This window comes from Nuphar pumila, chromosome 11, assembly GCF_984573655.1.
Source record: "Nuphar pumila chromosome 11, dmNupPumi1.hap1.1, whole genome shotgun sequence".
Classification (NCBI taxonomy): Eukaryota; Viridiplantae; Streptophyta; class Magnoliopsida; order Nymphaeales; family Nymphaeaceae; genus Nuphar; species Nuphar pumila.
This window is the reverse complement of record NC_143259.1, coordinates 5,448,272-5,461,291: the sequence shown is the minus strand read 5'-3', so window position 1 is coordinate 5,461,291 and position 13,020 is coordinate 5,448,272. Positions and strand designations below refer to the sequence as shown.

The window sequence follows — 13,020 nt, the reverse complement described above, 5'->3', positions numbered from 1 at the left end:
TGCCCCAGAATTTATGTAGGTTCTCCTTTTATAGATTTGGAGAAACCTCTTCATTAAGTTTAGCATCCCATGATGAAATAACTTCCATCATGGGTGCTACTTTAGCTAGATGGTTATCACCTATCATGCAACCACCCCCACTACTCCTTGCCTCCCTACTTTATGGGAACCAACTATGACATGGGTGGGTACTAGGGAGTTAAAGTAGGGAATATATCCTTGCCACACAAGAAGTAAGGTAAAGGTTTTTTACTTTTACCTATCTTTCATAGTGTGCAAGTGCAGGTTAAAGTCAATTTTTATCCCAACTTGCACAAGCCGTGAAAGTTGGAACGGGGTTTTAATCTTGCTTAGTCTCATTTATGTATCATTTTCGTTTTACCTGACTTGCAATTGCAGGTCAGTTAAAATGGGATTTTTACCCCAACTTGCACAATTCATGCAAGTCATGGTTAAAGGAGATGTTTTTACCTCTTTACTACAACTTGCAAGCAAGGTGAGTTAAAATTATAACTTTACCTTAATTTTCACATGTTGTGCAAGTGAGGCTTGGGTTGTATTTACCTCAATTTGCAAGCATGGTAACGCAATTTGAAATTACAATTTTACATAACTTGCACATGTTGTGCAAGTGAGGCTTTAGTTTATTTATACGTTTTTTATGATATTTAATTTAATTATCATCATTTTTTTTCAAACATACACCTATCGATTTACATGTCCTTTCTTTGTCTAGCTCTTCTAAGCATGATTTTCATTTCCTAATGCTATAAGCTGTTGATAGGAATATAGTAAACTTCCACTAAGGGAGGTCTTGCTGCCTGTCAAAACAAAGATAGGCTCTCATAAGGTTGTCATTGATGGATGGCAAAGAGAGCTATGTGCTATACAAGCCGGTTAGATACCTTGTCGTATTAAAATGAGTCCAATTCATGCAGCAACAAGTAGATGCCTTGTCGTTAAGATTCAATTCTCTTGACAAATAATTCTCAATCTCCAATCAACAAAGCACCCATGAGCTTTCCTAACATGAAAATCTATTGTTACTATTTCTTAAATCCTTTCCATCGTCATCAAGCCTCATCCCAACTACATGAGTTAACTTGATGTTCTTTTTTCTTCATTGTTTCCTAACTAGAACAAAAACATGTCACACCTAAATATTGTGTCTCCCTCCAAGTCTTCATAAGTCTCCACTTCTCCTGATTCCTTTAGCTTGTGCCCCATCAGCCTTTTGTACCAGTCTTTGTGTTTAGTAAATGTTCTTGTTAATCTTTCCAATACTAATGCTCTAAGGAACTTAAAAAAGAACAATGAAACAAAGTCATCGAGATTCAGTTCAACTCATTCATAGACCATAGAATCATGTATTTGAGGTTTATGAAGTCATTTGATGGCCCTAAACCATCTGATGTCTTGCCATATCCAAAATGGCATATCTATCAGTAACACATTTCAGATAACACCAAGGATCAAGCCAGTGGGTCAAATCAAGGTGTCATATAGCACATAGCATTACAGAAAACAAATGAGCATATACATGTCTATAAAAAAATGACCATAGAACACTGCACATGAAGTAATGCAACTTCACAATAAGAAAAGTAACATATAATCACCTCCTTCCGTTGATCTCTTGTGACTAGCTTTTCTTCTTCAAAAAAGCGTAATGTACGACGGAGTTGTTTTGCGTGCAACTTCAAATCCTTTGCCAAATCTTCCTCTTTAACCCACTGACGCCTACAAAGTTTAAATAGTGTGACACAAAATATTTAGCAAATGTTATGGGTTTAATCAAACAACTGAATTCACTACTCTCTAGAATAAACCAAGGGAATGGGACAACTTATCCAATTAGTTTGCATCATTGCAGTTCATCACATATTGACCTGAACGGAAAACAAGACCAAATGGGAAGACAAAAGCTTTATTCTATACTTCATCACCATCACATATCAAGCATCTTTTTAATACCAACAAAAATTTCAAATACATGAAAATAGAGCATTGCAATATCGAGACAAATATATGCATCAAGAAAGGCACTCTTTAGTTCAAATTTACCCTGCAGTGTGAGTTATTCTGCAATGCAGTACCACATCATTCTTTTTGTTAAAAGTACAATATGACCTATATAGCAAAAAGTCCTGCTGATTATATTGTGAGAGGAGCATTTACTATAGTGGATTTGACATATCAAGGCCAATTTTTTTGGTATTTGGCTTCTGTATTGCACTTGACCTAGCACAAGTTTGAGATCATAAGCATGGGCAAAGCCCAAATTCCACTGGCATACATGTGTCACATTCATGACCTACGTACCAACTTTGTAGGTCACCTTTCATTGTGGGAACAGGTGATATAGAAAAGGAACTTATATAAAACCACGGTTCAGTATACTACCAAAATGGCATGTTAACCTTTGGACATACATTAAAATAACTAGAATGTATTTTTATGTTTTTCTTTTTCTTAGTGGCAAAGAAAGAAAGTCCATTTTGATTATTTTGATACACAAATCCAAGTGCAATACTAGATCTGTTGTGTTGAAAGCCACGTTCTTGACTTTACTTTCACGCAACACAAATGCAGGAACTGGAAAAGCTGGTGTACTGTTCCAAAGTTCATATGGCCAGAGTTATGGTATTTACCACAGAGTCACGACATCAGGTTTAACATTCTAGTAAACTCGGTGCACCCACTATGAAATGCACAAATGGCACAAGGAAAGGAGCTCGATTGTACCTACTTATCTGGAAAATCGGATTAGGTTGGGAAGTTGCAATGTGGAGTATAAACATGACTTTCTAACGCATCCTATTTTTCTGGCTAAGCTGGCAGAGCCAAGTACCGGCTAAAAGAAATAAGAACATTCTCAACATGTGCATAGAATGTCAATAAACTAAAGATGTATGCAATTATCAGAACCAAAATATTGGCACTACTTCTCCCAGAGAAATCGAATATCGCCTATAAGGTGCCAGACATAACCATAATTTCTTTGCAACGACCGTATACTAATATTATATTCCCCAACAGAATTGTCGAACCAACGAACAAGTTATTCACAAATTACCACAAATTTTAATGATGGCACTGCATACGAAAGCAAAAATGATCACAAGAACCACGGAGTTAGAAGAAATTTTACCTGGTGAGGGAGTCTAGGACCACCACTGCGATTCCTCTGTTATCACTCCGACCGGTTTTCTGCTGATTCTCGCCCTTGGTGGTTATATCATCATAGAAAGCCCGTGCCGCCAATCTCACCAACCTACGAAACCCAAACAAACACACTGAGGAGCGCCCAATTCGCTACCAAACTTTTCTCAAAGAAAGGGAAAAACGAGCAAACCCAACAGCCAAAAAGCGAAGAAGGCAATTCAAGAATCACACATCAACCAAAAGAGCTCAAGAGAGAGGATCGAACGCATTTCGTCGGGCATCAGACAAAACACATAAAAACCGAACAATCAAGAAACTGAAGAATCAAAAGCGGAAGCACAATCGAATCGAGGAAAACAGGACGGAAGGCACCTCTTGAAGGGCTCCGAGCTCGTCAGCGTGACCCTTGGCCCGCCCACGTCAAGATTCATCTCCGAAGATCGCGACGGCTGCTTCTGCCCCCAAGCAGGCGTTCGAGCCACTCTTGTTGTTTAAGAGTGAGCATCAAGGGCTCGCTACAAATGCATGTTTGCTCCGATCATCAACTGGGGAAGCTCTTTTGCTCGTCGACGCCACAAGCGTCTCTGAGGAGTCAGGACTCGGGGGAGCACACACGCCCCTCGGTTTCGGCAGACACCGCCCCCAAAACAGCACAAGTGAATCCGTTTGATCACTTGCTCCACAAAAGGAAATAATAATTTACAGAAAAAACTACTTAACCGTTTGATCACTTGCTCCATAAAAGGAAAAAATACAGAATAAAACTATTTAACTTATAATTATTTCAGAACACCGCCAAATATCTTGATTATTACATTCAACTATTATCTTATTTTATTGCATTTCAAACACCCGCATGAGGTATAAAAGAATATTTGTGAACTTTTTTTTAACGAAGCAGCTCATGTTAGGCTCAGAGGTGGGAAATGGGCCGGGGTTGGGCATTAAAATTTGGCCTTAACCAGGTTTCTGGCCTAGCCCAGATCGTATATATATATATATATATATATAGGCAGAAGAACACTCAAATAGGCCCATGGGCCTAATGGGTGCGCTGTGAGCCAAGCTTTTGATAATGGCCTGGCTTGTCAATTAGTGGGTCAGGCTTTAACCGGGCCAACCAGGTTGGCATGGTTCATTAGTGGGCCGGGCCAGCCCTAGCCCATTATGTGCAATTCAATTTTTTCCTTCTTTGACTAAAAGGTCAAACAAATTATTTAAAGGATAGTGTGTTTTTGAAACATAGATTGTAAAAGTAGGCAGCTAAATGCTATTTAGTGCAATGTTGTCTTACTAAAAGTTTCTCTACCCCTGCGGGTTTCTTTCAAATTTAAGATAGGGTTCAATGGTCTTCGTAGAGAAGTCGGGGTCTTATGAACTCAAAGCGGTAAAACCTTTAGTCAATAGGTAAACTGGGATAACGCCGTAGACAAGAATTTGATTGTCGTTTGTAGGGATGGCAGTGGACCGGGGGAAAGCCGGGCCCCGCCCCGCCTCGCCCCGTTTGGACCGGGGATGAAGGGTATGAAACGGGGGGTGGAGGATAAAATCCATCCCCGCTGCGGAGGCGGGGCGGGGGTGGACGTGCACTTTTCCCCGCCTAATCCCCGCCCCGCCTCATCCCCGTTTGGACCGGAGATGAAGGGTATGAAACGGGGATGGAGGCGGGGTGGAGGATAAAATCCATCCCCGCCGCGGAGGTGGGGCGGGGGTGGAGGATAAAATTTTGAGGTGGGGCGGGGGTGGAAACCTTGTCCCCCGCCCCGCCCCGCCCCACTGCCATCCCTAGTCGTTTGGGTTGAGTTGGAGGGAGGCATGGCTTTGGGCTGGGAATCAGCCGACTCCAACTCTTCCAAAATACACATTTGAACTCCTCTTAAAAAGAGGAGGCATTTGTAATTACTGGATTCACCAGGATTCTAATGAGTCCCTTAAAAATCTGATATTGGCAGCACAGGAGAGAGAGACGATAGACGACAAGTTCAGCTGGAGCAATCGGGGCACCATCTCTTCCCGCTGGTGCTCAGGAGTGTTGTATCGTCTTCATTCCAACAATGGAGAAAGAGTGAGAGGGAGGGAAAGAAAGTGAGAGAAATAAATGGTTATGATAGAGCGAGGGAACTGCATGATGCACCGCTACTGATCTAGAGTAACATAAAGGCTAGACACTAAGTGTAAGACCAGCAAATTTTTGAGAAATTTTTAAGTGTTTTAAAAATAATTAGTGAAAAGTTAATGTAAACTAAGGGTTTGTGAGGAATGTAATTTGCAAAATTTAATTTTGCAAATTGAAAACCTACAAGGATTTGGATCTTGGTCCAATACCAAAAATATCTGAAATCCACTATTTATAGAAAAGGAATCTAGCACCTTGATCTAGTTCATAGGTAAATCTGAGATTTAAATAAAGGATATATGGGTCAAATTTTGGTAATTAGATATGGATCTCAAAAGCATCCAAATTGGATCTGAATCCCAAGATCTGAAATCCAAATTGATTTCAGTATGTGTATGGATTCATAGGAGTGGATAAAACATGGATTCTGACTTTAATGATATAAATTAAAATAGAAGTAGTACTAGATATAAGATTTAATATGGATTTTATAAAACATGAAATAATTACATAAGTATAGGAACATATATATATATATATATATATATATATATATATATATATATATATATATATATATATATATATATATATATATATAAATAAATGTGAGAGGAAGAGTAGACGTTAAAGAGAAGGGAGCGTTCTCTCTAGTGGAACCCACTTGAACCAAAGAAAGGAAGAAAATAACAATAATAACAAAATAAGGTTATGAGAAACACTTTTTTTTTAAGTAGGGCTTACACCTAAGATGGTGGGCTGTAATAATGGACTAAACTATACCCCCATTCACGTCAATGGGGAGAGGTTACAAAACATGTGAGGGAAAAAAAAAGACTTTTGAGTTTCTTACAACTCCCACCCACTTCTCTCTCTCATTAAGTCATACGTAAATGGCAGCCTAATCTAACACCTCCCCACTACACTATGGTGACTCTTGGGAAATGAAACCCACAAAGTATCACTAATTCATGTTGTAACCTTCACATTTTTTCTCTCTATATAAAGCCTGTATGAGCCCTCATTTTTCCCATACTCTCCTATATCTCTCTCTATTTTGTTATAGCTAGATCATGGTAGTTGTGACGTTAGTTAGCTCGGTTCGCGGCCAACCACTAGAGTCCAACCGGTGCTATCGATTTGAGGTAGGTACTTTGACTTAAGTATATGCGTGTAAAAATTTGGCTCCATGAAATGTCTATTTTTCATGTTAATTTTTGGAAATATTCATTTTAGCCATATTGTGGTTTGACATAAAAAGTTGAATCATGTTTGACAAATTTTTTTCCGATTATGAATTTTCAAAAATCTCATTTTGATCAACCCTATTAATGAACATCGAACGTTGAATTGTTGTCTACAGATTTTTCCCTGTTGTATATGATTTTCATTTTCTTTGACAGCACGTGTTATGTTGGGAATTAAAATGCTTAGCTAATAATTTCTTTTAAATGATTTGTGATATCATTAATCGGTGAAGTATGCACGCAATCGGATTTGTGTTGTGGTAACATAGATTGTCTGGTCAAACAAATATTTTTATGAGTTACTGACATCTATGTGAATGTGAGAGAAAGGAAGAAAGAAAAAAAAAAAGAGTATTGTGCTCACATCATTTTTTTTTTATTTAGACATTTTTTTGTAAAAATGGGATTGGCAATATATGTATAGTCTGCATTTTCTTAAACAGTCCAGCTGGTGTTGGATTGATTTTAGAAAAAAAAAATGTGTGCAAAATGTGACTATGCTTAAAATAACATTTTTTATTAAATCGGGTCTATAAAAAAAATCACATGTAGCTCATGACTGAAGGTTAAAATCACGTATAAAAAAAATCATGTATGATCTAGCAAAATCATATTGGGTTTAATGTTCATTTTAAATAAGTGGCATCGTTCAAGGTATTTAATATATATATATATATATATATATATATATATATATATATATATATATATATATATATATATATATAACGACACAAGTGTTTTATGAACTACATAGTGACCTGCGAGTTGAGATTTAGATTTTTTATGGAAAATGATATATACTTATGATTTCAAGCTTTGTAATATGTGATTTTAAAGTATGGACTTATGAAAAATGATATGATAAATCAGTAAATTAAATTATATATGATATGTTAATTAAGTAATTTGGCTTAGAAAATAATCCCAATTTAAATTGTTTTTTTGTATATGTTGTAAGTTTTGATGAAGTTTAGTAACATTGGAGTTGCCTATGTGATTTAAAGCTGCGTATTTCCATTAAGTGAAAGATTAAGGCTTATGTTAGCTTCTGATATATGATTTGCATTTTTTACCATAACTTGTATGGATTGCTAAGACATATCATAAAAATGATGTGATGAATATGAAATGAATATTGTGCCTTATGCAATAGTGTGCTTATTCAAATAAGAAAAGATATTTTTGGGGGATGCATGACAACCAAATGTGTGTTTAATGCATGATGTGAATTATTATAATGTTATATGCATCATGATAAAAATGTGAAATACATGTATGTTAATTGAGGAATGCAAAGAAAGTTTGTGTTGATGCTTTACTCTAAGACACTTTGGGAATAATGTTGAAATGGACTCATAAGGAAGTGAGAAATGTCATATATGCTCAGAACCTATGAAAGGAAATTGTAATGTTTGTGCCTCAAAGTGCTGGTGTTAAAAGAAAACCATGTGTACTTGTACCCTATGGAGGCCATTGAAAGTTTGAAAATAATGTTCAAGTATGTATGTCATGAGAATTAACTAATTAAGAAAGTGAATGTTAGTTCTCATGTTACTTACAATGACCGAGTAAGTGGTATGATTGACTCCATGGGGTATTGTAAAGCATGAAGGGTTGTTTCTCCAACCACGAAGATAGGGGATAGCTATCATTGGTGCCGCGGGGTGGCAGTGAATAAGGCTTCAGTTGAATAAAAACATTGATATATAAGGTTGAGGGTATTGGGATTTCTTTCTCGATAAGTTTTGCCCCTCACCTAAGGCCAAAAAGGACATGCAAGGCCAAGGTAATAAGATACAAATTGTTTGAATATACTCCTTGGTCGTGTGTCTGGTATGTATATTAGTTTATCGTACCCACAGAAATTGTTAGCAAGAGGAACAAAAGTGTATTAAGTATTTTGTCAAAGCATAACATGCATCGTTTAAGAAAGCTTAGTTAAATGAAAGAATTTTAAGTCACTCATGTCATAGATGGATATTCCACTACATTGATAGGTCATGAATGACCTACTTTATCATGCATAAGTATTGAAAATAGTTTTCCAGTGGTTATGTGTTTTATCAATGTTGTGATATTTGTTTACATTTGAAAACTGATGTTTTTTGTATGCCTGCTTTCATATATATATATATATACTTGTCATTATATTCCTATTGGGGTATTGTTTTGACCCCCTACACAATTACAAGCACAAAATGAATTACCAGGGAGATTATGGGGAGTTGTCGTGGAGTCAGGAAACTAAACCATTTCCCTTTCCTGGAGACTGGATTTTTGAAACTTCTGTTATTTTGTTTTATGAACTACAGTATGGTTTATTTGTCTATTGAACAATACCCTATGTGCTACAATGAAAGTTTACATTGATACGTTTTTTTTTTATAAAAATCCAGTACTAGTGTGTTTGACCGACCGTAACTCGCCCAAGGTTTTTGAGTCAAGATGTTGAAAATTATTTTCAATGATGGAAAAAAATTCCTCAAAATTTTTTGGGTTAAAAATCTTGAGGTGTTACACTAAGCCTCTAATATATGAAGGAAGAGAGGATCAACAAACGTATATAAATTAGAAATTACCAAATAAACTCAAGTGCCAAAAGCAGCAAGCAGATAAGAATAAAAATAATAGGAGAATGTCATTACCTTTGACAAATGCAAAGTTGTCCAATGACATGAAGGAACGACAAAAAAAATATAGTAAAGAAGACAATGCCTCCCTTTCTCGTTGCCACAGGAGCACTAACAAGAATAGCAACGTCTACCTTGTCTAGGACACTATCAACCCCTCTCATTGTACTGCCCTAGAAGCAACATCTGCATGAATAACCGACAAAGTAATGACAAACTACGAGTTTCCCACACACGGATTTAAAAAAGAGGCGCAAGATGAGCTCAGTCTCATTTCTTCCCCCTTCTCTCATTTTTTGCTTCCTTCTCCTTCTAAAACCCTAATCTCTCTTTTTGCAGCCCACCCCTCTCCCTCCTTCCCCAATCACTCCACTCTCTCCATTTGCTCCCCACTTATTCCTACCGCCTCAACACACTTTCATATGCTCAGCCAAGCCTACCATCATTCTACATTAATTTAGTGTTGGGGTTGTATATTCACAAACATAGTGACAAAAAAGTTAAAAAATGACAAACTATCAGTAGTAAAAAACTTGCGAGAATTTTAAATTTTTTTGAAAACTCACATTTTTTTGGCAAAATATCATCAATAAAAAACAAATAAACAATATAATAAAATATTTTTATAGGAAAATATTAATAAATAATATTTAAAAAAGCACATGATTTTTTACAATAAATAGATGTTAAAAACATAAATATCGGTTTTAAATGATGATATTTATGGTTTGGCGAAAAAATTATGATATTTTGAAAATCTTGCAAGAAATTATTGTTACTTGTTTGTTAAAAAAAATAAATATCAATTATACAATTAAATCTAATATAACTTTTGTTCTATATTCTTTGCTACTCAAATACCATGTTACGGGTTTCCAAACATGATGAGGAATCAACATTAGTTGCATGCCTGAATCCTTGAAAGAGTTGTTTATGCTTACAAACAAATGAGGAAGTCCACAACTCCTCTCAAACCCATTTTCCTTGAAATCCTGTAGTTGTACTTTCCCCTAACTCCTTGCAACTCCCTTTTAGACACAATTCAACTCAACAAAACAGAAATGGTCGGCTACGGACTTGAGCTGGATTTGACCCATCTTCGTCGATTGCCTTGCTCTTCTTGTAAAGTTGGGGGTCAATACCTAATCGCCCTAGGCTTTCTCTTTTTCTTTATCTGGCTTTAATAAAATCAAGTTTACCTCTTTCTAAAAAAAAACTCAACAAAACACATTCACTGGCACTATTTAAGATATTTGGAAACAGGATGATACAAAAGAGTGCCTAAGATGCATCACGAACATGATACGTCAACATGTATAAAGACATTTTTCCTTATGACTGGCAGCAAATACAATAGGGACTTGATTTTACTTTCTTTTCTCAAGTAATGTGTTGACATGTCTATGTCACAAATATCACTGACATCTTAAAAATATCAGGACTTTTAAGGCTAATGCAATAGCAAGACTTTTACATGTACTGATATTTGATCAAGATCTCCATCTTTTTTAGAAAACCCATATTTTTTAAAATATCAAGAGATTTTTCCTCACCAATTTTTTGCCAAGAATGAAATTTATGACATTGTGGCAACATAACCACACACTCTTCCTTCTACATATGGCGTTGGTGCACACGATGATAGTTTGGATCTCTATTTTCTGCTTAGTATCCATAGCAATATTGTGAAAATTAGTCTGAATCTTCTTGGTTGGCCAAAATTCAGATCAAATCAGCCCAAAGAAAATTCAAAAGGGGCCAATTCAAGGTCGATTCAATTCATTCTTTGAATAAAAAAAAATTAACTAGATTTATTTAGATCCATACAAGTTCAACCAGATCCAAAATATTCTACTAGATCAAATCAGGTCTATGTCTCTTTACTAGATCCAAACATCTAATTCAATATTGATCAGGACCAATCTTTATCCAAACATCAGATCTAATGGTTCCTAGTCCCGTTAAACTTGATCCATCATAAAAATCGGATCCATATATTAACATAATCCAAAATATGAACATAGTATTAAAGCATATAAAAAAATGCAAACACATAGTATTTAAGGATACTAAAATAGATGCATGCTAAAAAATTCTCTCCTATATCAGGATAGAGATCCAAAGCAAATCACAGTCCAAATTTTTTTTACCGAATTGAATCAGGTTTATAAGAAACTACTTGTACCTACTTGATCCAATCCAGATCAAAACCTGTCTAGATAAAACGCTAGATAAAGCATTGGGAGTTATTTAGCGAACTTGAAACATTTTTTTGTACCAACTTGATCCAATCTATATCCAAACTTGTCTTGATAATGTACTAGGAGGTATTATGCACACCAAAAAATACTTTTCTAATAGAGGACCGTTATGGGAAAAATACAAACTAGAACCCTAAAATAAAATATTCAGAAATTTGAGAGTTAAAGAAAAAAGTCCAAGTAGATGACTCGTTCGCACTCGCAACAACATCCAACAACTCTGCCTGTTCTTCTGTGTTAGTAGTTAATTCTCTGGCGGCTTTGTCAGATCCATTCGATTAGCGAGACTAGGCCGTCTTACAAAGCCTCCACTCTTTTTTTTTGCCACCTCACATCGGCAATGTGGGTTGCAGGATTTCACTTTGGCTAGCAACCAATTCCTGCGGGCAGCATCGTTGGCCGAGCCCAATGGTTACTGGGTTTTTCGGTGTGGGCTATGTTTGCATCGATCCTTGAACTGTGATCTACGTCGAGTTACTGCACACATTGGAATCGAGCTCTGATACCAACGTTGTAATTCGAATAGGAGTGTGTGCAGCGTGATAGAGGATAGCATATGAGGATTTATATTTAACTGGCATGCTTCAAGGGGGGTTTCATGGATTCACGTTCATCATTTCCTGCAGAGGTAAGGGATGGTTAAGTAGCCTCCCCTGGGTAGCCGGTTCCCAACCTTAATAGTTTATTTAGATTCCCAAACATGCCAAGAATGCAATGAGTTGTGGGCCCACCACTTACTAAGTGACTCATAACTCAAGGGCCCACTTACTTAAGTGGGTCATCGGATTTACTATAAGTCATTGGATTCTCATATGAAAATCCAATGATGCACCCTGGATCCAACATATGGATTCCATGTGTGAGACCTAATAGCCCACACTGGATCCCTACTAATATCCAACATAACATTCTTCTCTTCTCTTATTTTGAAATGTTTTGTCATTGTGGCTAAATATAGTTGCAGGTAGAGATGTAAACATAACAGGTTTGGTTCTGGTACCCGGATAAACCGAACCTGTTTTCTTTGATTTGGTAGGAAACTTAAGAACCGATTAATAATCAGATGCGTGTTTGGTTTTGAGTTGCATTCAAACCCAAACCCGAAACTCAAGTAAAACCTGACTCGATTAAGTTGAAATGTCGGGTTTTAAGCTAGTTGATTATGGGTTCGGTTTTTTCTAATTCAACCCAATTAAGTCAAACTTGGTAATGCCTAGAGTGAGTCTGACCGCTTTACATCCCTATCGATGGGCTCGTCCTTTTATTTGTACATTACAAGTACAAATGTGTACCATATGGGTGTACTTTAAGACCCACAGTTTCTCGATCACACCAAAGTTCACTTTCTTTAGATTTTGGATAAAGTGATAGTTGCCCCCAACATGCGAGAGTTGTGCTTCCCATGTGCTTTGGGCATATATCATGATTTTCTTGTATTATTTCTTGAGTTGTTTAAAATTTGGTTTCTTGTTTTTTGTTTTTTAAGAAGAATCATGTTTATTGTTAAAAGTGGCTTCATTTACATAAGGGTGATCCTTTGACGTAATGTAGGGTTATCTAAACTGTTGCAAGTATTACGAGATTTCAGTTCCCCGAAA

General features: G+C 36.5%; 1 protein-coding gene across 1 annotated transcript in view; it reads right to left on the bottom strand.

Moving 5' to 3' along the window:
- The window catches only part of LOC149821736 (uncharacterized), a 42,600-nt gene extending 38,719 nt beyond the window's left edge, over window positions 1–3,881 (bottom strand). The window contains exons 1-3 of the mRNA XM_089979965.1: window positions 3,538–3,881; window positions 3,152–3,274; window positions 1,620–1,740 (exon numbers count right to left, since the gene is read on the bottom strand). Coding sequence (XP_089836091.1) covers window positions 1,620–1,740; window positions 3,152–3,274; window positions 3,538–3,596 — 303 coding nt within the window. The 5' untranslated portion in view covers window positions 3,597–3,881. The remainder of the gene's footprint in view (window positions 1–1,619; window positions 1,741–3,151; window positions 3,275–3,537) is intronic.
- Window positions 3,882–13,020: the final 9,139 nt, after the last annotated feature.